Below are 25,365 nucleotides of genomic sequence, written 5' to 3'. Positions count from 1 at the left end.
CTCCCACGAGCGGGCTGGCTTCAGTACCTCCTCCGGTTGAAACGCTGTCTGTGCCTCCTCCGCCTCCCACGAGCGGGCTGGCTTCAGTACCTCCTCCGGTTGAAACGCTGTCTGTGCCTCCTCCGGTCGAAACGCTGACTTTGCCTTCTCCTCCTCCTGTGGGAACACTGTCTGTGCCGCCACCTGTTGAGACGCTGACGACACCTCCTCCTCCTGTGGAACTGACGGCACCTCCTCCTCCTGTGGAACTGACTACGCCTCCTCCAATCAAAGAGCAGACGTTGCCTCCTCCTCCTCAAGTCACTCCTCCCCCAACTGGTACAGGTTGTCACGGCCCCGAGTGCCCCCCTCCTCCCACCACAGTGTCGTCGCTGCTGAAGCCGCCGACAAATCCGCCGGCTTTGCCTCCTCCCCCTGAAGCTGGTGCCAATTCGATGAGTTTACCGAAGTTCCTGGGAGCGCTTGCGATAGTTATCGGGCTTTTGCTTTGAGTAGTCCCCTGATAGCTTGGTTATAGCGATGGCGGAGACGCTTACAATCGCCGTATAGCGACGTGCCCCCATCAATCATCCACTGATTGAAGCCCTTTATTCGGTTTGGCTGTATAACCGGTGTACTTTCCCTTCCACCTCCAGTAATCTTTCTAATAAGTGTATTTTTAATGAATCGAAACGTAATTTTTAGCAACGAGCTCTTTGGCCTGATATGACGAAAACCTGACATAACGTTATGATATAGGCTGTCTCTAGCTGAGCCTCAAGCGTATTACACCGTTGAATACAATCAAGTTGGAATCGATATGCACGACTCGATGGTCCGGAAAACCCCTTGAGCTAGCCGAGATGTTGAAGCCAACAATCGGACGCCCACCAGCATTGCATTGCGTGGTGATATCTCTCAGTCGACAAATGGGTGGGTGCAGCCGCGCTATCGCCCAACATTTGACGGCGTGCTGCTGAGTAATGATTGAGGGATCGACTCAGATCAATTGGACAACAATTGATAAAAATTATCAGTAGATCAATGAAGCATAGTATTAAAAATTTATTGATTGAGTAGAAAACTTCAATTCTGAAGGATTGCCTCGAATGAGTGAGTGCTGCTAATTTTGGATCGGGTGATAACCACAGCTCAATTGATGCAGCGGTTACACTCGGAATTAAGAAAAAGTACATTGTTGAGCATAATTACCGTAGTAGTTTTGCCACTATATTCCTACTGACTTGTTGGATCTGCTGTTTGCCTGCTTTTTGGTTTCCCCCCTTAGCGCTAAACTCCGGCGGTCGCACATAAATAGAGCCCTCTCACCACTCATAGCGCAAAATCAAGAACCCCCACCCCATGTCTGAATCTACCGCCCTCGACCCCAAAGTGTGGCCCGAACAGCCTCCCACCGTGCCCAAGCTCGTCCCCGTGTTCGTGATAAACTTGAGAATTGCCAATGACCCCCAGGCGGTGTTCCACGACCAGCAAGTGGACAAGGCGCTCACGTTGGCACGGGTGGTCAACGGCGAGATCAAGACGGTCAAAGACAACGGCATTGGTGAGCTCGACGCCTCCGACATCACCGGTTTTGATGACTTGGCGCTTAAGTTGCTGGCCAACACCGCCAGGTTGGACTGTAAGTTGTACGGCAAGGTCGCCGACGGCAGTGGTGTCTACATCACTTACCCCGGGGTCGTGCAAATGAGAAAAGTCACCACCGACGTGTTTGAGCGGAAGGCCACCACTTCGAGCTTCGACGACGGCTACGTCACTTGCAACCCGCTGTTTGCCTTTGACGGGGCTGTTGCCGACAAGTACAAGTGGGTGCTTAAGGAGAACTTCATTGCCAAGGGGCGGTTTGTGCGCGACGCCAGCGACGGGTTGTACGTCCAGTACTACGTCTACGCCTTGCGTTAATAGGCTTCAAAAACTCAATAAATATCTACCCATCGTAAAATACACCACGTTGTAATATACATGGCGTCGGTATCGGCCCCGTGTCGCAGCCCGATCGGTAATAACGGTGAGGGGATATGCGCCGAATTCAGGTCACGTGCACGGCCCCCAACCCGTCGAGGTCCGAGCTACGCAAATCGCTCGCGAACTCCACTGCGTGGGAACACCCAACCACCAGGTTTTTCTGTTACCTCCGTCCCGCCGTGCCCCCGTAATTCCTCCGCACTAAAATGCCTCCGAGACTACCCGACTGGTTCCCCGTGATTGAGCACGACCCCTTCCTCAAGTACCGCCCGTTCCCGGCGACCACCGACAACAATTTTGTCCGGCACTGGCACGAGGTGGCAGGGCTGTTTTTGATTTACACCGCCGTCCAGATGGTGCTGCCGTACGTGCTGCTGTGGGTGTTTGGCGACAACTACCGCAAGTTGCTGAAGAAGACGCGGCTCAACTTCGACATCCACGTGGTGCTGATGGTCCAGTGTATCCTTCTGGTGGTGGCGCTCCTCCCCACCTGGAACCACCCCAACTGGCAGAACCGGGCCAACGACCCCGTCACCTCGCTCTTGGGTTTCAACGACTATTACGGGTTGGTGTCGGCAATCACCACCGGCTATTTCTTGTGGGATCTTATGGTGTGTTTGGTCCACTTTAAGATCTTCGGCTTTGGCTTTTTGTTCCACGCGTTCGCGGCATTGTGGGTGTTCGGGGCGTCGTTTTACCCGTTCAACGCCCCCTGGATCCCGGCGTTCTTGTTGTTTGAGTTGAGCACACCTTTTGTCAACATCAATTGGTTTGCCACGCGCCTCCCCGCCGGCGCCATCCCCGAGTGGGTGGTGGTGGTCAACGGCCTCCTCCTTCTCTTCACGTTTTTCCTGGTGCGGATCGTGTGGGGGTTCTACTCGGTGGCGTTGCTCGCCTACGACATGTGGCAGATGAAACACCTTGTGCCGTGGTACTTGCCCGTGATGAACTTGGGGCTCAACTTGTGTCTCGACGGGCTCAACGTGTTCTGGTTCAGCAAGATGCTTGCCATTGCCTACAAGAAGTTGCTGGGGCTGCCGCTGAAGCTGAAGCAAGCTTGAGGACCCCATAGTTATCGTCTGGGGTCTCCCCCGATAGCAGCATGTAATCACCATATAATCTAGACATTCTTTTTTCTCCTCGCCCCTTTTCCTGCAGGCAGCGCCACCGAGTGCGACCCGCGTCACGGGAAAAACTGAATCGTGAGACCAACTCACCCTTTAGCTTGCCCCAAGGTATTGTGTCCACTAGCCTCTGCCACGTTTGACCGCCAGCACATTTGAACCATGCAGAACAGCGAGTTTGACTACTTGTTCAAGCTATTGTTGATTGGCGACTCCGGGGTGGGGAAGTCGGCGTTGTTGCTCAGATTCTCCGACGACACCTACACCCCCGACTACATCTCGACCATCGGCGTCGATTTCAAGATCAGAACGATCGAGTTGGACGGCAAGACGATCAAGTTGCAGATCTGGGACACCGCCGGCCAGGAGCGCTTCCGCACCATCACGTCGTCGTACTACCGTGGCGCCCACGGCATCATCATTGTCTACGACGTCACCGACCAGGAATCGTTCAACAACGTCAAGCAGTGGTTGCAGGAGATCGACCGCTACGCTACCGGTGGGGTGATGAAGTTGTTGGTCGGCAACAAGGCCGACTTGACTGACAAAAAGATCGTCGAGTACACCGCCGCCAAGGAGTTCGCCGACGCGTTGGACATCCCCTTTTTGGAAACGCTGGCGTTGTCGTCGACCAACGTCGAGCAGGCGTTCTTCACCATGGCTCGCCAGATCAAGGCGCAGATGTCGAAGAACTCGCAGCTGGGCACCGCCGCCAAGCCCCTGGTCAACTTGAACCTGAAGCCGGTGGCTAAGCAACAGGCCAACGGGTGCTGTTAAGGGATACATCGTATAATAACTTAGCCGGATGTAGTATTAAATGAGACGTACGCCAATAATGATCTTGTATTTGATTTAGCTCGATGATGGGTGTCCACGTGCGCTTACCATCATCTGAAATGTGGTGGTTATCTAAGTATGAATCAACACCAAATCAATCCAATTACCATTAAAATACTGAAACAATATCCAAAACATCAGATTACCATCCAGATCAACTTCATTAGACCTCAAATTAGCTAATTCATCACGGTTATTTTCAGGTGCACGTGAGGGTGGCCGCTGATATAAACTGTCCGGTCTCGCTCCGAAAAATTTCACCTCTCTACCATGCCCTTTGAATTAGTCTGTTTGGGGAACCCCCTCCTTGATTTGCAAGTCGACGTCGACCAGGCGTACTTGGACAAGTACCAGTTGAAGGCCGACGACGCCATCCTCGTCGAAGAGAAGCACATGCCCATCTACGACGAAGTGTTGGCCAAGCCCGACTTGGTGCTCGTCGCCGGCGGTGCCGCCCAAAACACCGCCCGTGGCGCTCAGTACATCTTGCCCCAAGACTCTGTTGTTTACTTCGGCTCTGTTGGTAACGACAAGTACGCTGAGTTGTTGAGAGAAGCTAACCAAAAGTACGGCTTGCGCACCGAGTACCAAGTGCAACAGGACATTGGTACCGGTAAGTGTGCTGCTTTGATCACTGGCACCCACCGGTCGTTGGCCACTGACTTGGGGGCTGCTAACCACTTCAAGCCCGAACACTTGAAGAAGCCCGAAAACTGGAAGCTCGTCGAAGGCGCCACCCACTTCTACATCGGTGGGTTCCACTTGACGGTGTCGCCCGACGCCATCGAGTTGTTGGGTAAGCACGCCGCCGAAAACAACAAGCCGTTCACCCTCAACTTCTCGGCTCCGTTCATCCCTCAATTCTTCAAGGCGGCGTTGGACCAAGTGTTGCCCTACGTCGACTACGTCATCGCCAACGAATCGGAAGCCGCTTCGTTCGCTGAGCTGTACAAGTTGGGCACTACTGACGTCGAGGCCATCGCCAAGGAAGTGGCTAAGTTGCCCAAGGTGTCGAAGGCTCCCAGAACCGTCGTGTTCACCCAAGGTACCGAACCCACCATCACCGTCACCTACAAGGACGGCGAGTTTGAAGTGAACAAGTACCCCGTGAGACCTTTGGCTGCCGACCAGATCGTCGACACCAACGGTGCCGGTGACGCCTTCGCTGCTGGTTTCGTCGCCTCGTTGGTGCAAGGCAAGCCTGTGGCTGACGCTGTCGACGTCGGGCAATGGGCTGCGTCGCTTTCAATTCAAGAGGTCGGTCCCTCGTTCCCCTTCCCCAAGCAAACTTACCCGGGGAAGCAGTAGAGGAACCGCTAGTTTTGCTTTTTAATTCAACTTAGGGACTAGGGTTTATAGATAATTTCAACAATTTGAACAAGTGATGTAGGCGGCTACGAATTATGTGACTTACCTTCCATTTGTGGTCACCAATGGCATTACCACTAAATTTCTTGAACCTTCCAAAATAGGTCACCAATGCCACTGCCACCATTAAACTATATAGTGATGACAATCATCTAACTTTTAGGTCATCAATAAGCCCCTCAATCATGAACTTCAACACTTTTGTTGTCGCTACCATTGCCACTTTGGCTGCTGCCGTCCCCGTCACTGAACCTTCTGATGTCGGCAAGTTTGAGAAGAGATGGAGCTGGATTGACTGGAGAATGTTCGAACCCATCGACTAAACGTTTGGGACGTACCATACTGAAGTATTTCAATTTTTAGAGACACTACTTATATACGATAATGCAAATTTAAATTTTGATTACAAGTGGTTGTAGTCGTTAGAGGCCCGGGTGAATTATCAAAAACCTAGCACCAAAGAGTGGCTCGAAATATCGAAACTTGATGGGTAAACGACCTTTTCCCGCTTTTGATTCCAGCACTACTTTACTGATTTCAATTCAACTTTTGAGGCAAGTCCAACGATAAGGTGCGGTAAACCCGATTACTGGAATTTACCATAATTTCGGAATTACTTGGACCAGGCTCAAAGTCGAGCTACTATAGCTCACAGTTGTTCTCGCAAAATCCAATAGGACGGATTTCAACTTGTTCTTCTATTACTTTCCATAATCTATTAGTTTACTAACGCTATCAACGAAGAACCGAGGCAAATGGAGTAGGCATTGGGAAGAATGAAAATATCAATAAATTGACACAAAATCTATGATTCCAGCCATCATCCTGTTTCAATTCAGTCTCCTATTTCTTCAATTTCGTCTTGCTTACCCCACACGTTACCAGGCTCATCTCACCAACGTCATCTCATCGCACGCGACAATGGCGGTACTGCGAGACCACTACTTCCGCCTCGGGCTGGACCTTCCTGACGAGCAGATCGCCGCGGCGGCCGCCCTCATTGGCGAGCTCAAGGCAGCCGACGACGCCGCCGAGTGGGACTACGCTCATCGCCGGCTCATCAAAGGGCTCACCACCTCCAAACAAAGCGCCCGCTACGGGTTCCTGGTGGCGCTCACCGAGGTGTTGCTGGGTCAGCTGATGACCACCGACGAGTTCTTGGACCAGTTGGATGCCGCCACTGAGGTCAAACTGCTGATGAAAGGTAAGGAGCAGCGGCTGGTGCTCTTTGGCCGGTTGTTTGGTCTTCAGGCGCTTTTGAACAGTAAGCGTCTTTACCAGGACTACAAGCAAGCTGAAGTGGACCGGTGGCTTAACACGTTGGTTAAGTTGGCTCTGGAACGGCTGTGGCTTCGGGAAACAGCGATGTTCACCTTAGTCCAATTCGTTAAAGCGGTGATGACGGCTGATGACGTCAGCGACAAAGCCAAACAGGAATTAGCTACTGCAGTGCTCGAATTGGTTAAAAAGCTCGGTCTTGCCATGCTGTGTGAAGGCGTGGCCGTGTACTTGGCAATTCCTCAAAAAATGATTAAAGTGGAACTGGGGTGGAAACACGGGTTCCCCTTCGCTCAGGGCAATTTGCCTAAGCTTGCCAAGGCTCTTAAGGATACTGAAGTGGCCGAAGATGATGAGGAAACTCGTCGCAAGCTGCAGAAGCTGACGTGGTCGCCACAACTTCCGTTTGTGTGGGATATGGTGTTGGCGCACTTTAACCAAGTGCAACTGCTGCCATCGAAGAAAGCCAAGCACGATACGATTGGGTTTAAGGAGTTATGGCAAGTGGTCGTTGAAGAGGGACTTTTCAACGAGAAACTGTCGCATGAACGTAAATACTGGGGATTTGAGATCTTGGCTAAATTTGTTGTGGGGCTTAATCGGGCTGAAGATGTGGCCCACTTGTTCACACCTAACGTCATGCAAACTATGATCAATCTGTCTACCCAGAAGAAGCGTTACCTTCACAACATTGCCGTCAAGGCGATCGAAGCTCTACAACAGGCTGCTTCTGCTAACTGTGGTAAAGGCCCCGTCATCCTTGATAAGTTGCTTAAACGGGCGTGGAATTTTGACAACCTCACCAAGACTAAGACCATTGATAAGCTTTTAGTAGTCAACAACAGTGGTAGTGAGTTTGAGCAACAACTGGCACTTAACGAACTTGTGGACATTTTCAAGGCGAGACTGCAACTGGACCACGAGCCTGAAGCCAAATGGGGGTTGGACCGATTGGTGCAAGTGGTGAGATCTAACCGCTCGGTGATCGTGCTGCTTGGTGCTACTGGTGATGCGGTGATGGAACTGGTGTTAGGGTTCTTGGTAAGACTCTCATTATTTCCTCTGGAGGCGTCTGCGGGGGTCGTCAAATACGCGCAAGACAAGCTCAACTCGGTGCTTGCCGAGGTGGTGTTCAACCCGAGAGCCGACAAACAGCTGTGGCTGTTGTGGTGTATCAACGAGATCGTGGCATTGGAAAAGAAACAGCCGTTGGCCGTCGAATTTGACGACGAGCTCAAGGCGTGCAAAAACGATGCCTTGCAATACTTGGGGATCGTGCTGGAATTACAGGATAAGCTGCCGGCAGAATTCAGACCGCAGCTCTACTGCTTCGAGCTCATGTTCTCGATGGTATTGCTCCAACTTTACCTCTGCGATGAGGAAGCCTTGCAAGTGTTGGGTGAGTTGAGGATGTGTTTCGAACAAACGTTCTTGGCGGAACTCGATAACGGCGAATTCGATACGCTGGTGGTGTTGACGGAGATCTTGTTGCTGTTGTCGGTGCGCAAGAGTTCATTGACGAGACGGTTGGTGCTGACGGTGTGGGGTCTGTTTATGTGTACGCGTAACGATCAGGGTGATCTCCACGTCACTCCCAAAGCCCTCGACTTATTGTATGAAGTGTTGGTGACTAAGGAGAACAAGCAAGGGCAATTGAACTTGTTTGAAGGCGAAGGCGAGTATGGACCTGAAAATGAGGGCGATGATGATGACGACGACGAAGACGACTCGCAAAAGGAAGACGACGACAGTCTGCTGGACTCTGACTCTGACTCTGACTCTGATGATGAAGATGATGATGATGATGAAGCAGAGAAGAAGGCTAACCCCTCGAAGAAGGCGGAAGACGACGATGATGAAGACGATGACTCCGACACTGACTCGTCTGATAGCAACGATAATGCCAATACTAAGGATCAGCTCGATGAGGAAACCCGTAAAAAGCTTGCTGAAGCCCTTGGGGTAGACAATGAGGTTAAGTTCGAAGACATGTCTTCGGACGACGACTTGAGTGAGCTGCTGATGGACGACGACGAGATGATGGAGATGGACGGTGAGCTCTCGCGTATCTTCAAAGAACGTCGGGATGCGTTGGAGGCGATTGAGTCGGGCAACAAGCAGAAGAAGGAAGCCGAGGATGCTAAGGAGCAAATGGTATTCTTCAAGAACCGGGTATTGGACCTTTTGGAAGTGTTCAACAAGGCCGAGCCCAACCACCCTTACAATTTGACGATGATCCCGTCGCTTTTGGACCTTATCCGCATGACCACTGATAAAAACTTGGGGGTTAAAGCTCACAAATTGCTTAAGACAAAGGTGTCTAAGACTAAGGTGCCGGCCAAAGAAGTCCAGGAAGGTGATGCCGACAATTTCATGGAGATGCTTAAATTGGTCCAGGATAAAGCTCTGCAGTCTAAGTGCAGTCAGCTGTACTCCTTAGCCTGTGGTCAAGCGTGCATTGTCCTTGCCAAAAACATTGTGCTGATGGATGCCACGAAATTGGACGATGTCATTGACGTCTACACCCAATCGTTAAAGACGTGGGCTGCTCCTGGTCTGAAGTCTAAGATCCAGCCGTCGCTTTTCTTTGACTTCATCAATTGGCTCCAGCTGAAACGTCAATCCCACTAATCTGTATATTACTTTATTTTATTAAAAGAACGAGTTTAAGATGGCTAGATGTGCCAGAACTTCCACCAACGAGGGTAGTCGTCGTGAGACGGACTAACTCGAATCAACCCTTTCATTAAGGGACCCTGAGGTCCGTCCACGTACCGCCAAAGCTTTGGTCCGTAGCGTCGCTGGCGTCGGTCCCACCGAGGGAGGCGGCGGTTTCCCCACCTTCCAGAAAATGTGAGCCAGCTGCCATAGGCTGATTCTCGTTCGGAAACACCATAGAAGGCTTCCCCGTCAAACGTATAGGCTAAATAGTTGGCTGCAGGGTCCCAGAGAGTTCCTTTGTCGGTTATATCGACAAGCGAGCCTGTAGGGTCGCGTTGTTGAGTTCCAGCACTGGCATAGTTGGCGTGGGTGCCAACAGCACTGTACACCACTGCTCGAGAATCCTGGTGTTGTAAATCGTGGTAGAGCCACCACAGTCCTGATTCATGACATGAAAGCCACGTAACTCGGGGTCGGCCATCGTAAAACCGCACCATAGTATATTCCCAATCACCCAAATGGTTACCGATAGGACCTTTGGAAAGGACTTTAGGACCTAGATTAAATGGGTAAAAGTAGAACCAGAAGGCGTCGATCCAGCCATTTCCTTTATCGACGACAATGAGCGTAGCGGGAGCTTCGCAGTACCCTTCCTTTTCAGGTTTATTACCATAAATCCATGAGGACTCGGTCCATTCTTCGGTGGCTACCATAGTGAATTCATCGCCGTGGTATTTCCCCAAATCAGCGATGTTTCCATTAAATTTCGTCGACTTATCATTTTTGTCAAAAATGTCAAAATGTTGACAATATTCACAAACATCACCGGGGAAATACTTCTCCTCGGAGTGAAGCCACACTAAAGGAGCGTATTTCACCACGTAATCAGGAATAGAGCCATTACTGATAGTAGTTTGTTGTGGTTGAGGTCGAGCAGTGATAGGTGGGAGGATATTGGCGGCGTCAACACCAGAAGCATCGGCAGCCACCAGGTGTACTGCCAACGCCAATAAGATAATGAGCATTTAAACAAATTGGTAGAGATGATTGATGAGTTATTATCACCACGGACGCTCCAGATTACAGATCACCCCTCATATTCTCTACTCACTTCCCGATTAACTTTCATTGTGAGTGTAGCCGGGTCGGTGGTTCGATTCCTGGACGTGAGCCCGAGCGATGTCGCAATCTAAAGGCCCCCCTGAACCCATACTACAACACGGCAAATAACGATAAATGGCTCTTGCTGGCGAGGACCAAAGTGATTACGTGGCGGAGACGACGTCGAGTGTCTCAGAAACCACGCCATTGATTGCCCCCGCCGCCCCGAAAGGGTGGTGGATGGGGGAAGAGTGGCTGTGGACCCGCGGCTGGCGACGCCACTCCCGGGCCCAGCGCCACACCCGAGTGGTGCTTTTGCTGGTGCTTGCGGCCATCGTGTTGTCGGGGTTTGCGTTGACGGTATTTATCGGTCTCAATCTCCACTCGTTCGTCGATGAGCTGGTTATAGTTACCGTCCATAAAGTGGACATTGTCGGGCTCCACACCAACGGGTTTGACGTGGTGGTTCGAGCAAACTCAACGGTGGATTACTCGCGAGTAAACAGTACCGTGGTGCTGTGGGCGTTGCTGTTGGGAGCGGGGATTATGGGGTACGTTACCGCTATGCCTGTGGACGGAGTCGATTTATGGGCTAAACCGACAGTGGCTGAAGTGGAGTCGCTTGCGTTGGGTACGTTTTATCCTGAAACGGCGATGACGGTGAATATCACTAATCACCGAGCCTCCCAATTGGATGTAAAGGGGCTTGTTCGCTTAGATGTGGCTAACCTTGTTCGGTTCCTTCAATACGTTAATGATGTCCCTGATGCGGTAGTGGAAGTGGATGGCCGAGCAGTAATGGATGCCCAAGTGAAAGTAGGGAGATTTCTACCACCAGTGGTGGTTAAGGGCGTGGAATTCTCGAAACACGTGTGGCTTGAAAAGACGACCCTCTCTCAGTATACGGTGAAGGAGACGGATAACGGACTTGAATATTATGGAGAGATGAACCTAGGGAATTCGTCAATCTCCGTAAATGTCCCAGAGACTGATGTTTACGCCTGGGGGTGTGATGACTACCATGACCTAAATGCTACCATGGCCATGTCTACCATTAAAGATAACACTTTAAGAGTGTCGGGAGTGCTTGGCAAGATACCTGACAAATTCCTCAAGAGTTGTGGTCACGATTTATCCCCTATCAATCGATGGGCTCAGATAATAATGGCGCAGCCGTGGCCGCTTCCTCAGGTGCTAGGGGTTTCTATCAATGCCCTTGACGTCATAATCGATTCCAGCGGGCCTGGAATCACCAGCCACCACAACTCACTGGTGCTGATTTACCTTGCAAGCCCTCACCACGTGCGCATCCCTCTGTGGCGAGTGACGTCGTTTGTGAGTAACGTGACGGCGTGGAATGACGATAATGCCATTATCCACGGTACTACCAAGGGACTGGAGGTGCTCAACACCTATTATAGTCCGTTTCTGGTGGAGATTGATTGGCACAGCACGAACCATAAGAGCGAGGTCACTAACGCTAAAAGTGCGGGGAAATGGGCCAACGCTTGGCTCCACCATGATCATAAACCTTTAGAGCTCGCTGTTGACTTGAAACTGGTGGATATCGAACTGTCCGTGCTTTCCACTAGGCTCTATGACCTACAGCTTAAAGTTCCCGCTACTATTCCCCCCGTGGTTCCGTCGTTAAAACCTAATGTGCTGATCGATTCAGTGGTGTGTCTTGAACTGAAACAGAACCGAGTCAAGTTTACTGTGACCGGTACTGTAATCTGTGAGGGCCTAGTGACGGTGGATGCCAGTTCGGAGTCGGTGACGGTGGCGTTAGCTTCAAATAATGAGACGTGGGGTTATGCCACCGTACCACAATTAGTGGTTCCCGGAAGAGGCAATCAGGCTCCGTTTAGCGTGGATGTCACGTTAAATGCCTCGACACCAGAATCGTTCGCTCAGTTGGCGGCAGTGATGTCTCAGCTTATTCTGGGGGATACCGATGTTGCCGTGGATATCGTCAAAATGACGAGTAACCCTAACCCCGAGCTTCTGACGCTCTTAGGAGAGATGACCATCCCTAAAGTACCTGTCCCCGAGCTCCATTTCGTCACTGGTTGGCAGGGGGAGCCGGCGCTGCCGTTTATCCTCGAGCTGACGGTACATATTGTCCAGAAGAAGTTTACCGTTACAGCGTTTAACCCCGTGGTCAACTTACCGCTTACGGTAGTGGTGTTACGAGGAACAGCGCTGTACCACGGGGTTATATTAGGCCACATGGAGCCCTACCGAGTGCTAGCGGTGACTCCCGGAGTATGGCGGCTGGCACCGTTACCTATCGTCATTGAGGACGTGGGGATGGATATATTGAGACGAGTGCTAAATGGGGATTTGGCAGTGGACATAGACGCTGAGATCGAAGTGACGATGGGGTCGTTTACTGTCCCGATCCACTACCAGGCCCAGGGGATCCAACTGAACATTAGATGGTAGTGCTTGAGTGTTGATGACGTCATCGCACTCGGCGAGAAAAAAAACTCACTAGTTCCAGACCATGGCCTGAGGTCGCTGGCTCTCCGCAGCTTCCGCATCGGGACATCCCAGCAATGCCGTCGAGATGGAAGGTGGAGAATTGACCAACGCCACCAAAACTCTCTGGAAAATTTTGGGTGGTATTCTGAAACACCCGATCTCGGGTAATCGAAACACGCTCGGGTGAATTTACCGTTGTCTTCGCTACCAACCGCTTGGTGGTCAGTTGCTACCCCCTCAACAGTGTTTACCTTTGCTGCGCGCCGGGCTGCGTAACCGGAAAACTCAGTGCGCTGCGCCCACGTCGCACTCTCGGCCCACCGTCATTTCACCAGGCTAAAAAAAAACATTTGCCTTCCTCACCACTTTCTCCTATCTCTGTTGTCATGGCTGGCTTGCTCAAGATCTCTGTGTTGACTGCGTTGGCAGCCTCGATCACCTCGGTGGTCGCCACCCCGCCCGCCTGCCTCCTCGCCTGTGTCGCCCAGGTGCAAAAGCAGCTGGACTGCCTGGGGCTCAACGACCTCAAGTGCATCTGTTCGCTGGAACAGCTGGCGATCAAGCTGTGCCTCGACAAGCAGTGCCCCAACGGCGACGCTGACGCCGCCAAGAAACAGTTGGGCTCGACCTGCAACGGCATCGACGAGTCGTCGTCGTCGTCGTCGTCGTCGCTGGCGTCGGAATCGGCCTCTGAGCTGACCTCTGAGTCGTCGTCGGCCTCGGCCTCGCAACTGGCCTCGGCCGAACATTCGGCTTCCGCTGAACCTACTGAATCGTCGTCGGCTGAACCCACTTCCGCCTCGACTCAAGGCTCCGCTCAAGGCTCGGCTGAACCCACCTCGGCCTCTACTGAAGCCTCGCAAGAAGGCCAACAAGGCGGTGTCGTCACTGAAACCATCCCCTGCGAAAAGTGCCACGAATCGTCGCACGAAGCCGCCCCCACCACCCAAGAATCGCAGCTGGCCGTCCCCACCACTCAGCAAACCCAACACGCTGAACCATCGTCGGAACAATCCGTCGCCGCCGTTCCCACCGTGTCCATCGAAGGTGGTGCCGCCAAGGTCGGCGCCGCAGGTGCCGCCATGGTCATTGCCGGGCTCGCTTTGTTGTAAACGGGATAGCCACTCTCATACCCTCCATGCTCCTAGTTTTGAAGTATTAAAAAAATAATAAGCATGGCTTTTCCTACATGGTTGTCCAAAAGGTAATAAAATTTTTAAAAGTGTATACGAAACGGTGATCTGACAACTACAACCATAGTAGATAACATCCTTGGAAAAAATCCCCATATTACTATATTTAGTATTCGGCTCATTGCGGAAAATTGAGGTCACGTGGACTAGATTGGCGAGAAACTGGGGTCTAGCCCTTCTACTAGCTATGACAAAATCATCAGAAAATACTCAAAATTCTGAAAACAGACTCAGACACGAAACGACAGGGTTATGGATCTATTGTCCACTAGCAACTGCTGAATCACCATATCTTTTACGACACCAAACTTTGGCTTACCCTTTCGGTTCGCACTATTCGGTGATTAAGTTACTGGAGTAGTTATGCAATCAAGAGTCACTTAAAACTCCATAAACTGAAATGACAAAGTAACCAAATAAGTGTAAAGTCTTCAAAGAATCACCTAATCTCTTTAAACCAGTTTCCATCAAAGTGTGCGATTGTATTTTCATGGCTTCGTCTTCCTCACTATGCGCACTGAAAATTTTTTGCCAGGTCGAAAGTGCCCGTCTACAATGATACCGTAGTTTTCGTTCTATCCAATTACAGTACACTATTAACACCCCTCTGCTTATTGCGAGGCAGCTCTCAACGAGGCGGCTCTCTTCTTCTTGATCTCGGCCTTTTGGTCGTTTCTTTCTTGCAATCTCTTGGCCAACAAAGCGGCGTATTCGTTGGCGGCGTCTCTTTGGCGTTGAGCGTTCTTGATCTTCTTGGCCTTCAAGGTTCTCTTTCTTTGCAAAGTTTGAGGGGTGATCAATCTTTGGATCTTGGGAGCCTTGGTGTAGGTGCGGCCGTTCTTGCCGGTGACTTCACGTCTGACGACGAATTGTCTCACGTCATCTTCCTTGGTCAAACCGAAGAACTTTCTGATGTTGTTGGCTCTCTTGGGGCCCAATCTCTTGGGGACGGTGGTGTCGGTCAAACCTTCGATGTCGGCGTCACCTTGCTTGACGATGGCCAACGAGAGGACAGCCAAGTCTTGGCCGACGATGCAACCTCTGACGGACTTTCTCTTTCTTTCACCAGTTCTTCTGGGTCTGTAGCACGAGTGGCCCTTCAGCAACAAGAGCTTGACTCTGGTGGGGTGCAAAACACCTTGCTTCATGGGGAAACCTTGCTTGTCGTTACCACCGGTGATCTTGAAGATGTACCCCTTGAATTCGTCGGAGACGGCGTCACCTTCGACTTCTTGGCCCATGCGCTTTTCGTAGAACACTCTCAACTTGTGTTCATCGTCGATTTCGATGCACTTTTGCGTCCCGTTCAGGGGGTAGGAGATGTTCAATTTCATGGTTGATCAACTAAAAACACTGAGGGATGGTGGCCGACACTGAAAATTTTGATGAGAGCGCGGCCACCGTGGGACTGCACTGATGCGCACCAAATGGTCACGTGGACTAGGGTTGCAATCATGAAGTGCGACATCTTGAGACGAATGCGACAACTAAGTAGTTGCGACTGGTCATCGCGGAAGCATCCGATGGCAAATAGCCTACCGCCACAAACCAAGCCTAATGTCAAGTCATTTATGTGAATCATGGGACTCAGTTAAAACATTTCATCACTCTTAGTAGTTCCATTTAATTTCTGTATGGCAATTATAGCCACCTTATCCTCTCAACGCCACCGCAGGTCATCGCACCCATTGCAATCTCCAAGACAAGGTTACCCTTCCACCGCTACATTCCATACAATTGCTAGAATGCCAACATGAGTCACCCCCATCAGAGGCGGAGTGTAGTCACCCCACAAGCACGCGTACAGATGATGTGCATTTAGCGATAAATATAGAAACCAAGAAATAAACCAAGCCGTGCCCATAAATAAAACCCAAAAAATCTAACTCAAGCCCTCATTTGTCTTTGTCGTTGGTGAAGTTGTTGAAGTGTAAGGGCGAGGGGAAGTTATCTCGCAGCTGCACCGCCTGGACCGTCCGGCCAAAATTGGCGATAGTCGCCTGGTTGGGGAACGCCAGTGGTGGTGCTGGTTGCGACGCCAGTCCTGGAGTGCCCAGAGAGCCTCCTGGCTGCAGCGGCGGTGGATTAAACGCTCCTCCTGGTGCCTGCTGGTTTAGTGGAGTCATCCCCGTCGATAGCTGCCAGTCGTGTGGCGGGTAAAACGTCAGTGGCAGCGGGAACATCTCCCCCTGGGCGTATCTAAGCTCTATCGGTGTCTGCTGGTCGCCTGGGTACAACACTCTATTGTACTGAGCCGGAATTGCCAGTGCAAACGCCTGATTGACTAAAGGTGTCGGTAGTATTGTCAGCGGCAGCTGCTGCGGCATTCCTGCGACCACTACGGGCTGGTAGTAAGTGCTGGGTAGCGGGTTGGGCGCCGTGACGTCCAGGGGCAGCAGCAGCTGCGACTTGGCGTGGATGGGGAGGAGTACCGGCGGTTTGCGCAGGTCCGGCAGCCGCAACAGAGTGTAGTTGGGGTACTTGGCCACTGGCGGCGCCAACGACATCTTGGCCTGCTTATCGGGCTCGGTTTGCGAGCGCAATTGCCCCGGGAGGTTCGCCAGCTGCGCGGTGACGGTTTTCGCTGAGTCGGACCCCGGTTTCAGCGGCGTGGTGTCGGTGGGGATCTGTACCCTAAGCACAGGCCGCTGGGGAGGGCTAGGTGTGGTTTTAGCAGCGGTAGCGTTGGTAGCCGCAAGCGCTGGCCCCTCGCTGTCTTTAGTCCGAAAGGGGAACACCGGCTGGTCCAGCGCGTGCAATTTGACGTCGTCTTCAAGCTTTAGCCGTTTCAGCTCCCGCGGCAGCGATGGAGCCAGGTCGTCGTCGCTCAGGTCGTCGCCGGCGTCGTGTGGGGGCTCGGCGTCCGTATTAGCGCTTGCCAGGCGTTTCTTGGCGTAGTATCCGTAGTTTTCCGGTCGTTTCCGCTCGTGGATGTTCCCCTGTTTCTGCTGGTACGTCTGGATGATCTCGTTGGTGTCCACCGACGAAAACTCGTACACCTTGCCGTTGGCGCCGACGATAATCACGGCGAGATCCACTTGACAGAGCACCGCGAGCTCGTGGGCTTTTTTGAAGAGGCCCGCCTTCCGTTTGACAAAGGTGACGGTGCGATTGCGGTCGTCAGTAAGCGGCTCGATGGCGATCTTTCTTCTGCCCATGGCGCTGGAATGTGGTGGTGGAGGTGCGATCGGTGGAAAAAAGCAGTGACCTATTTTTAGAAGGGGGAGGCCCCATGACGTCGACGGTGGGGGCGCCAGGCACTACAGATTGACGGCTACTGCGATCACGACAAGGGGTGGGGATGTAGCACTGGCTGGTTTACGAAGGGCTGTGGCGCCTGGTGCTTGTAGCCCCTAGTATCCTAATTTACATACATTGATAGGGGGTGGTCGGGGGTGCTCGGTAATGGCGAGAGGCAGGCGCAGCAGTAGTAGTGCGGCGACCGAGATGAGGGGGAGACCGTCGACAGATGACCGTTGGCGGGAATGTTAGTGGCATGATGACAAAGAAACAATGGCACCAGTATGCGTGGAATTTGGGGATTTGTGGGGAAGGTCATCTCGAGGAATTAAGCCGATGGTGGTGGCAAATTTAGGACGTGATCAGGGGTACTCTACCACTAGCGATCAAGGGGTCAATAAATCATCTAGACCCTATAGAAGCAACCTAAACTTAAATTCAATTAATAGGGTCTATACTAGTTTTTCGTTGATCAATTGGCTACACTCTTTCGTCCATTTTGTCCATTATATTCGGGGGTTTGGGCCAACGGGACTGGTAATGGTGAGTCGTCACTAAGGGGCTAAGCGATGCGTCGCCGGCGATTGTTTGTGGGCTTCGCTTACATGTGCGAAAGTGTGAGTTTTCTTGACATGCCCCGCTACCCAAGTTCGATTCCCACTAGTACCATTTTCGTACGATCTCTAGTTACCGCGCGACGTGTCTAAAAAAACCTCGACCCACGCCTCACCCACTCGACACCATGGCCAAAGGGAAAAAACGCACCCAGCGGGCGTTTTTGCACCAGTCCACGGGGCCAAACCCATCGGATACGTCACCGGGACCGGCGGCACCTCCTCCGGTTCCGATAGCGGCGCCGCCGGTGGCGCCAGCGCCGCCCATGGCCGACAACGACGACGACGACCCCTGGGCTTTGGACGATCTAGACGACGATTTGCTTGCCGAAGACATCCAGGCGCTTGCTAATGAACCAGTGGCGCAAGCAGCAGCGGCATTGGCGCCAGAGGCGGCGGCTGCCTCTTCTCAAGTGCCGCCAATTGTCGACACAGAGACTAACGTCAATGATCCAGAGCCATCCACGCTGGAAAATGCTGAAATAGTTACGCTGACGGTTGAAGCTACCTCTGAGGAGGGTAAGGGAACCGATGTGGCGTTGGCAGCAGCGGTGGGGGCGCCAGTAAGTGAGCCTCACGTCGTCACTCCGCCGACTAAGACCACTGAGCTGGCTACTTTGACTGAACCAACTACTAAGTCAGCTGAAACCACCGAACTGAAACAATTGCAAGCTGACAACCAGGATAAGTCTGTTGCAGCTGAGACTACACAGTCATTGGCGGAAACGCCATTGACGACCAATGACACCTCAGAACCCATCCCCGAAGCGATTCAAGAAGCTTTGACTGAGACTCTACCCAACACCGACGACACCAATGCGTCAGCACCTCATGAATCCGAGTCTCTGCCATGGGATGATGTCGTTGAAGATATGCCTTGGGACGAACCGACACACCAAGAACCCACCCAACAGCATCAGGAAACCACTCTGCAAGTACCGGAACCTACTCTGCAATTACAGTGGGACCTGTCGATTCAAGAGACCAGTCTGCTGTTGCCTTGGGAGGAGCAAAACCAGGCCACCACTCAATTGCTGGAAAAGGAAGAACCTCAATTGGTAACTCAACTGACAACTACTGAATCCCAGCCTCGGGTGGCGGAAGCTACCCCTCAAGCACTGTCATTACCCTGGGATGAGGAACCCTCTACTAAAGATGCTGAGTCTCTGCCGTGGGATGATCACGTGGCTGACACTGCCGAAGCAATGCCCTGGGATCTGACACCAGCTGCTACAGCTGAGACCAAGGCGACAGAACAATCACAACCTCAGGAACCGGTTACAGTCGACAACAAGCCGGCGACTACCACTACTGACGACTTACCCTGGGATCAAGAAGCATCGAGTGAACCGTTACCTTGGGAAGAGAAAACCGAGGCGAAGGGGACTGTCACTGAAGCTAAACCTCAAGAAACTTTAATTTATGAGGAAGTCAAGCCTCAGGAGACTGTAACTCAGGAGGAAGCTAAGCCTGAGACTGTAACCCAAGAGGAAGCTAAGCCTGAGACTGTAACCCAAGAGGAAGCTAAGCCGAGCGTCACTCAGGAAGACACTAAGCCTCAAGAGACGACCCAGGAGATTGTTCAGCCTCAAGAGACGACTCAGGAGATTGTTCAGCCTCAAGCGACGACCCAGGAGATTGCTCAGCCTGAGGCTAAGGTGGAGGAAAGCATTACTACAGACACTCAGGCACCCGCGTCTGACTTACCTTGGGATGAAGCTGACACTAAGGAAGCGGCTACGGGGTCGATGCCGTGGGATCAATTGCAAGAGCCGTCACAGGCAGAAGCATTACCATGGGAAGAGAACGAAACTGCCGAGAAGGCTAAGGAAGAAGCATTGCCTTGGGATGAACCCAAGTCTACTGAACAGGCGAAAGAGGTTGAGACTTTACCTTGGGATGAACCTAAGACTGCCGAGCCAAAGGAAGAGGAAGCGATGCCGTGGGAAACGTCGCAACCTGAACAAGCCACTACCGCCGAACCAGTCACTAGCAACGAGCCTGCGACCACTGCAGCCGAACCAGCCGCTAGTGCTATTGAAGAGTCACTGCCGTGGGACCAACAAGCGCTGGAGTCGATGCCGTGGGACGATCAGCCCGCTCATACCAACGACGAACCCACAAACAATGAGTCCGTGGCCGCCAGCGAACCGGTGTTGCTGACGGCTGCGGCATCGCTGGCGTTGAGCGAGGTGTCGCTGACGAAAGGGAAAAAGCTGTTGGACGAATTATTGGGTGACGACGACTTGTTATTGGACGATGACTTACTCGACGATGACTTCTTGGACGATGATGCTGTTGCGGCTCCAGCAGCTGTGGCTCCAGTAGCCGCGGCGGCCGTTGCGGCGGCTGGGGTATCGGCAGCGTCTAAGTACGCAGCGCCGGCGACGCCAGCAGCGCCTTCGGCGGGGTCGAAATACGCTGCCAACCCATATGCTCCCGCTCCTGCGGCGCCGGTAGCGACAGCTCCAGCAGTGAATCCTCAAGCGCCTGGTGCGGCGCCACAAGCGGCTGGTGGTAGAAAGGGCTACGACTCTACTAAAGGGTACGATTTCCCCGATGACGTCATTCAAACTACTATTAAGCCGGCGGCGAGAAGATCGGCTAACAAGTACGCCAAACAACTGCTGACGCCGGCGACTGCCGCTCCTCCTCAGGCGCTCCCTGCTGGTGGTGTCGCGCCTCCTGGTGTTGCTCCTTCCGGTGTTAACGCTCCGGGTGCGCCCTCAGCGCCTCATGCGCCGACAGCGCCTACTGCTGCGCCTGCTACTGCTAAAGGACCTCAGCTGGGCTTCTTTGAAGACCTCCCCATTGAATTACCGAAGACAAAGCCTCGCGCTGCTCGGGTACCTAAATCGGCCCTGACCACCGCTACGGTAGCCCCAACGCCGCAAGCGCAGTCGCCGGCGGTGCCTCAACAGCCGACGGTGGCGCCGCCACTGGCACCCCCTGTCAACCCATACGCGCCGAAGCTGTCGCTGACATCGGGCCAAAAGCGCCTGGCCTACGCGCCTCCCACTGGACCTACCGCCGGACCGGCCGTGCCTCCCACGGGTGTTGCCGTTCCTCCTTCTGGTATGGTGCCTCCTCCAGGTATGGTGCCGCCTCCTGGCATGGCGCCGCTTATGGCTAACCAGCCTGGTTTCGCTCAGCCAGGCGTACAACCGGGGATGCCTCAACCAGGGGTACAACCTGGTTTCCCTCAACAGCAGGGCTATCCTCAACCTGGTATGGCGCCGCCTATGCCGATGGCGCCGGGTCAAGCGCCAGCCCAAGTGCCGCCTATGACGTCGCCGACGGCGATGGCAGTGCCGATGGCTGGTCCCACCGTGCCTCGCGCTAGCGCTCCCTCAGGAGTCAAATCGCCTCGGGCTCCCGCTATCACCACTGCTCTCCCTAAAGCACAGGGTCCGCCTTCAGCTACGGCGCAATATAATCCTCGCGCCGGTCCTTATGCGCCCACTCACACGCGTACTCATTCTCGAGGCGCTTCGTTAGTGGGGCTCAACGGTAAGGATATCAACCCGTATGCACCCATCGACCAGGCGCCACCGCAAGCGATCCGGCCTCGAGGCATTCTGGGCGCCGCCGCCAAAGTGGGGCAGCTGCCGTTGGCGCCGGTGGCGAAGATACAGAATCCCGAACAGCTTTTGCGCCGCCAATTCCCGTTGTTTTCGTGGCTGGCGGGTAAGCTGGTGGCAGTGGTGATGCCGCTGGCTTACGGTAAAGCCACAGTACGGGTAGTGGAGGCGCTGCTGGTGGTTAAGGATGCGCTGACGTTGGCGCTGTTCCCTGGTGTATCCAAGGGTATGTCCAAGACTAAGCGGAAGGAGGTGGAGCTGTGGCTTGAACTGGCTCCCCCTCTAAGCGCTGACGACGACGTGTTAAAACGGATTCTTTTGGCCCGTCTTAGAAGTGAAGACGACGACGCTACGATGGCGATTTGCGCTGCGCTCGCGCCCCACGTCAACTATAACGAACAATTCATGACGGCGCCGGCGCTGATCGGGGCGCTGGCGACCAAATTGGACACCCAGGGAGTGGCGCACGTGTTCCTGTTGCTTCAAGCAGGGCAGGCGCTCAAGGCGGTCGAGTATTGTCTTGATCGCCAAGACTACGCCCTCGCGATGATGATGGCGCCAGTGGCGGGCGCCGACGCCAGCGCTACCGTGGTCAGCGCCTATACTGCGGCAAGCTGGGCGCCAGCGAAGCTGACGAACAAAGTGGTGCACACGATGCCGCTTTTGCTTAAAGTGTTTGCTGGCGACGTTGCCGGCGCCTTGCGCGACTTGCTGGCGCTGGCGCTGCTGACGGAGTTTGCCCTTACCCACTGGCGTGACACCGTCGCCCTGGTGGTGGTGCTGAAGGCGCCGGCGGCGCCGCAATTCCTCGCGGAGTACGCTAAGTTTTTGGGCTCTCACGGGTTGGCCACCGCCGCTACGGTGGTGTACGTGGTGGCGCTGGTTCCCCTCAATCCTCAAGGGTTCGCCGTGGTGCACGCTGGGCAGCGCACTCCTATTTACACCGAGATCTACGAGGTGGTGACGGCAGCGCAACCTGGGGTGCCGCCTCCCGTACACTTATTGCCGATGAAGGTGGCGCACGCGGCGCTGCTTGCTGACGTCGGCGCGGCGCTGGCGGCGCAGAAGATTGTCGACTCGATTACCGCTCAAATAAAGCACATGCCCAGAGGGCTGGTGCCGTTACCTGTCCAAGTGGGGCTCCAGCGTGTGTGCCAGCGCCTTGAGGACCAGGGCGCTGACGCTCATGGTTGGTTCAGCGGTAAAGGGTCTAAGCTCAACTTGGATAAAGTGTGGGGCTCCTTGGATAAGTTCATCGGCGGCGAAGAAGATAAGCCACTGGCGCCGAAGGAACAAGGTCCCTTTGCTCGTTTCAGCCCGCTGGTGCTGCGCCAGCTGCTGACGCTCGATGTGACGTCGGCGGGGATGTCTAGCGGCGGTTTCAACCCTATGGACCATCGCGGCAACAGCATGCCCGTCTTACCAGTACAAGCGCTTGCGCCCGCCGGTGCTCCCCCTGCGCCCGCTGCCGCTGCCGCTCCGCCTACGGGTAAGTACGCCCCTGGCTACTCTGCTTCGGCCTCGTTAGCGGCGCCTTCTAAGGCAAAGCGTTTATACACTCATCTGGGCCTGCTGACGCTGCTGTTGGCCGACACCCACCTTGCGATGACGGCGCGCGAACCTCTGGGGCTAGCGCCGGTGCCGCAAGCTCATGCATTGCCAGTGTCGCCAGTACCGCCCCATGCGGCCCCCGTCCACTTACATTCGGCGCCTCAAGTCCCGCAACACGTGTCGCAAGCGCCTGCGGTAGCGCCATCGCCGTCACCGGCACCGCTGCTGCTGTCGGCACTGGCGCCCCTGGCGCCTCCCGCGCCCTATGTCCCTACTCATAAGCGGCAAACCCTGGGCGTTTCTGAAGTCAGTGTGCCTAGTCCCTTAGGTCAAGCGCCGCCGGTAACGCTGGCGCCCCTGAGTCCTGTGACTAAGCGCCCAGACACTGTTGCTTCTGAGGAGCGAGTGCCAGCGCCAGTGGTGTCAGCGCCTTCTGTCGCTCCTCCTGCCGCTGATCCTCCTGCTGCCGCTGCTCCTGCTAGTGAGCCTGCAACTGCGCCTCCCGTGGCGCCTCCTGTGCTGGCACCTACCGAAGAGTCTACTGAAGCTGAATCCACTGATGACACTCCCGCTGCTCCTCCTACTGCTCCTCCTACGGCGCCGGCGCCACCACCTAAAGCGCAACTGAGCCAAGGTGATCTCCCTGATGACTTTGGCGCTATCCCCATGCGCCGCCCCGCGCGCGCTAAGGCGCTGAGAGGTAAGCGTCTGGACCGTTACGCTAGTGGTGGGGCTAAAAGCGTCAGCACTCCTAGTGTTACGCCTAGCGTCGCCACTGGCAGCGGCACTCCCAGTGTCTCGGCCGAGCCGGCGCCGGCAGCGCCGCAGCCGCCAGCGCAACCGCCAGCTTTATCGCTGGTACCGAGCGCCCCTGTTGCCGTGGCGCCGCCGATTTCTGTGGCGCCTCCTCAACCAGACGTTGAAGGTGACGACGATAAGGAGGATGAATCGGCGCTTGCGGACATAAGCATCGATTCGGCCGGCGAGATCCCTAAGCCAATGGCGCCGATGACGCCATTGGCGCCGCCAGCACAATTGGGCACTGGCGCTGCCCCTCACCATGAACCGTTGGCGCGGTCGCTTCAAAGAAAGGCGCTGCGACAACTGTACACTCCGCGCACCGGCGGCGTCGGCGGCGGTGATGATCTCGATAACCCGTTGGACTCGTTCCCCATTCCTGGCTCTCCAGAATTTACGTCACGTGCTAACTCGGTGATTGGCGGCCCTTCGGGTTTCTTCCTGCTGAAGCTTAGTCAGCTGAACCACCCGATGTACCATCAGTACGACGTTCAGGACGATACCGTCAGAGATTATGTGCCCGTGAACGAGGATGACGACGATGATCATAAGGCGGCGGCGCGTAGAAAGCGCCAGCAAAAAGAAGAAGAGGAGAAGCAGCGTCAACAACGAATTGCTGAAGATAAAAAGCGCCAAAAGGAAGAACAGCAGCGCCGCAAACAGGCTGAAGGCCCCGGTTTCATCTCCAAGTTATTCGGTGGCAATAAAGTGCAAATGACCGAAGACGGCAAGAAGATTTATAAGGCGCACTTGGGTGGTAACCAGATGTTCTGGCTGGAGGAACATAAACGGTGGTTGGATAAATCGCGTCCGATTGAGGAGCAGTTAGCTGAGGCGAAACCCCCTCCTCCTCCCATGGGTAAAAAGAAGGCCGCGGGTGCTGGTGCTCCTACTGGATCAGCAGTGCCTCCAGCTACTGGTGCTCCCCCTAGTGCTCCTCCTTCTCTGGCGGCACCCCCAGCAGCGGCAGCTCCACCTGCTAGTGCTCCACCTGCCAGCACCCCTCCCGCTGGCAGTTCGGCGCCTCCTACTGGTAGTGCTCCTCCTACTGGAGCGGCTCCCCCTCCTCAACGGTCAGCTGCCGCCGCTGCCGCTGCTGCCGATAACCTTGACGAGCTTCTTGACCTTGGTCCCAAGCCAGCGGCGCGCCCTAAGCGCACCCGCGCCAAGCGCCAGTTCATCAGCGTTATGGACAACCCCCAATAACCAAACTAGAAAAAAGCATGTACCATAGATACTACAAGTAAACAAGCATTTGATTGAATTTACGTTTCCAGAATAGTCAAGAGAAAGGAAGCTTCTACCGGCGCGTTAGCCATGCAAGCGAATGGGCCGGCTTCGATGCAGGGATGTCACCTGCATCGTTGTCACGGCGATCGCCCAGCCCCAAACCGTTTGATTATGTAAGCCGACGTCGTTTACTTTCTGTTAGGTGTTGAAATATGGGCGTAACCTCCGCGACTGATACCTCGAATAACCCCTTTGTTTTCGTATACGCTCACCAGCTGTCCTCTCCGCTAATTTCGGTGGCAAAAGTGCGCGCGCCATTTTACCTTGTCACAAGCCCCCC

At 54.0% G+C, this 25,365-nt stretch overlaps 12 protein-coding genes across 12 annotated transcripts in view; 8 read left to right on the top strand and 4 right to left on the bottom strand. All coding sequences in view use genetic code 12, as the record gives it.

Moving 5' to 3' along the window:
* The window catches only part of DIURU_000391 (uncharacterized protein), a gene marked incomplete at both ends in the record, with an annotated part of 2,193 nt that extends 1,470 nt beyond the window's left edge, over window positions 1-723 (bottom strand). Inside the window, one exon of the mRNA XM_034156724.1 lies at window positions 674-723. Within this exon, the coding sequence (XP_034014710.1) occupies window positions 674-723 (50 nt within the window). The remainder of the gene's footprint in view (window positions 1-673) is intronic.
* A 618-nt stretch (window positions 724-1,341) lies between these two features.
* DIURU_000390 (uncharacterized protein) lies at window positions 1,342-1,902 on the top strand (the record flags this gene model as incomplete). Its single annotated transcript, XM_034156713.1, has 1 exon — window positions 1,342-1,902. One exon carries the CDS (start codon window positions 1,342-1,344, stop codon window positions 1,900-1,902), a length of 561 nt encoding a protein of 186 aa, XP_034014709.1.
* Window positions 1,903-2,171: 269 nt separating this feature from the next.
* On the top strand, window positions 2,172-3,026 carry DIURU_000389 (uncharacterized protein; the record flags this gene model as incomplete). Its single annotated transcript, XM_034156701.1, has 1 exon — window positions 2,172-3,026. One exon carries the CDS (start codon window positions 2,172-2,174, stop codon window positions 3,024-3,026), a length of 855 nt encoding a protein of 284 aa, XP_034014708.1.
* Window positions 3,027-3,251: 225 nt separating this feature from the next.
* On the top strand, window positions 3,252-3,866 carry YPT1 (Rab family GTPase; the record flags this gene model as incomplete). Its single annotated transcript, XM_034156690.1, has 1 exon — window positions 3,252-3,866. One exon carries the CDS (start codon window positions 3,252-3,254, stop codon window positions 3,864-3,866), a length of 615 nt encoding a protein of 204 aa, XP_034014707.1.
* Window positions 3,867-4,196: 330 nt separating this feature from the next.
* ADO1 (adenosine kinase) lies at window positions 4,197-5,234 on the top strand (the record flags this gene model as incomplete). Its single annotated transcript, XM_034156679.1, has 1 exon — window positions 4,197-5,234. The coding sequence occupies one exon, from the start codon at window positions 4,197-4,199 to the stop codon at window positions 5,232-5,234; it is 1,038 nt and encodes a 345-aa protein (XP_034014706.1).
* Window positions 5,235-6,215: 981 nt separating this feature from the next.
* Window positions 6,216-9,203, top strand: POL5 (DNA-directed DNA polymerase; the record flags this gene model as incomplete). The annotated part of the gene is made up of 1 exon (XM_034156668.1): window positions 6,216-9,203. One exon carries the CDS (start codon window positions 6,216-6,218, stop codon window positions 9,201-9,203), a length of 2,988 nt encoding a protein of 995 aa, XP_034014705.1.
* Window positions 9,204-9,247: 44 nt separating this feature from the next.
* On the bottom strand, window positions 9,248-10,258 carry DIURU_000385 (uncharacterized protein; the record flags this gene model as incomplete). The annotated part of the gene is made up of 1 exon (XM_034156657.1): window positions 9,248-10,258. The coding sequence occupies one exon, from the start codon at window positions 10,256-10,258 to the stop codon at window positions 9,248-9,250; it is 1,011 nt and encodes a 336-aa protein (XP_034014704.1).
* Window positions 10,259-10,469: 211 nt separating this feature from the next.
* On the top strand, window positions 10,470-12,779 carry DIURU_000384 (uncharacterized protein; the record flags this gene model as incomplete). Its single annotated transcript, XM_034156646.1, has 1 exon — window positions 10,470-12,779. One exon carries the CDS (start codon window positions 10,470-10,472, stop codon window positions 12,777-12,779), a length of 2,310 nt encoding a protein of 769 aa, XP_034014703.1.
* A 425-nt stretch (window positions 12,780-13,204) lies between these two features.
* On the top strand, window positions 13,205-13,930 carry DIURU_000383 (uncharacterized protein; the record flags this gene model as incomplete). Its single annotated transcript, XM_034156635.1, has 1 exon — window positions 13,205-13,930. One exon carries the CDS (start codon window positions 13,205-13,207, stop codon window positions 13,928-13,930), a length of 726 nt encoding a protein of 241 aa, XP_034014702.1.
* A 692-nt stretch (window positions 13,931-14,622) lies between these two features.
* Window positions 14,623-15,345, bottom strand: RPS6A (40S ribosomal protein eS6; the record flags this gene model as incomplete). Its single annotated transcript, XM_034156624.1, has 1 exon — window positions 14,623-15,345. The coding sequence occupies one exon, from the start codon at window positions 15,343-15,345 to the stop codon at window positions 14,623-14,625; it is 723 nt and encodes a 240-aa protein (XP_034014701.1).
* A 561-nt stretch (window positions 15,346-15,906) lies between these two features.
* RLM1 (Rlm1p) lies at window positions 15,907-17,169 on the bottom strand (the record flags this gene model as incomplete). The annotated part of the gene is made up of 1 exon (XM_034156613.1): window positions 15,907-17,169. One exon carries the CDS (start codon window positions 17,167-17,169, stop codon window positions 15,907-15,909), a length of 1,263 nt encoding a protein of 420 aa, XP_034014700.1.
* An 824-nt stretch (window positions 17,170-17,993) lies between these two features.
* DIURU_000380 (uncharacterized protein) lies at window positions 17,994-25,001 on the top strand (the record flags this gene model as incomplete). Its single annotated transcript, XM_034156602.1, has 1 exon — window positions 17,994-25,001. The coding sequence occupies one exon, from the start codon at window positions 17,994-17,996 to the stop codon at window positions 24,999-25,001; it is 7,008 nt and encodes a 2,335-aa protein (XP_034014699.1).
* Window positions 25,002-25,365: the final 364 nt, after the last annotated feature.

Source organism: Diutina rugosa (genome assembly GCF_008704595.1).
Source record: "Diutina rugosa strain CBS 613 chromosome Unknown scaffold16_size293850, whole genome shotgun sequence".
NCBI classification, from domain to species: Eukaryota; Fungi; Ascomycota; class Pichiomycetes; order Serinales; family Debaryomycetaceae; genus Diutina; species Diutina rugosa.
Note: the sequence above shows the minus strand (reverse complement) of the source record. Positions and strands in the feature narration are given on the sequence as shown.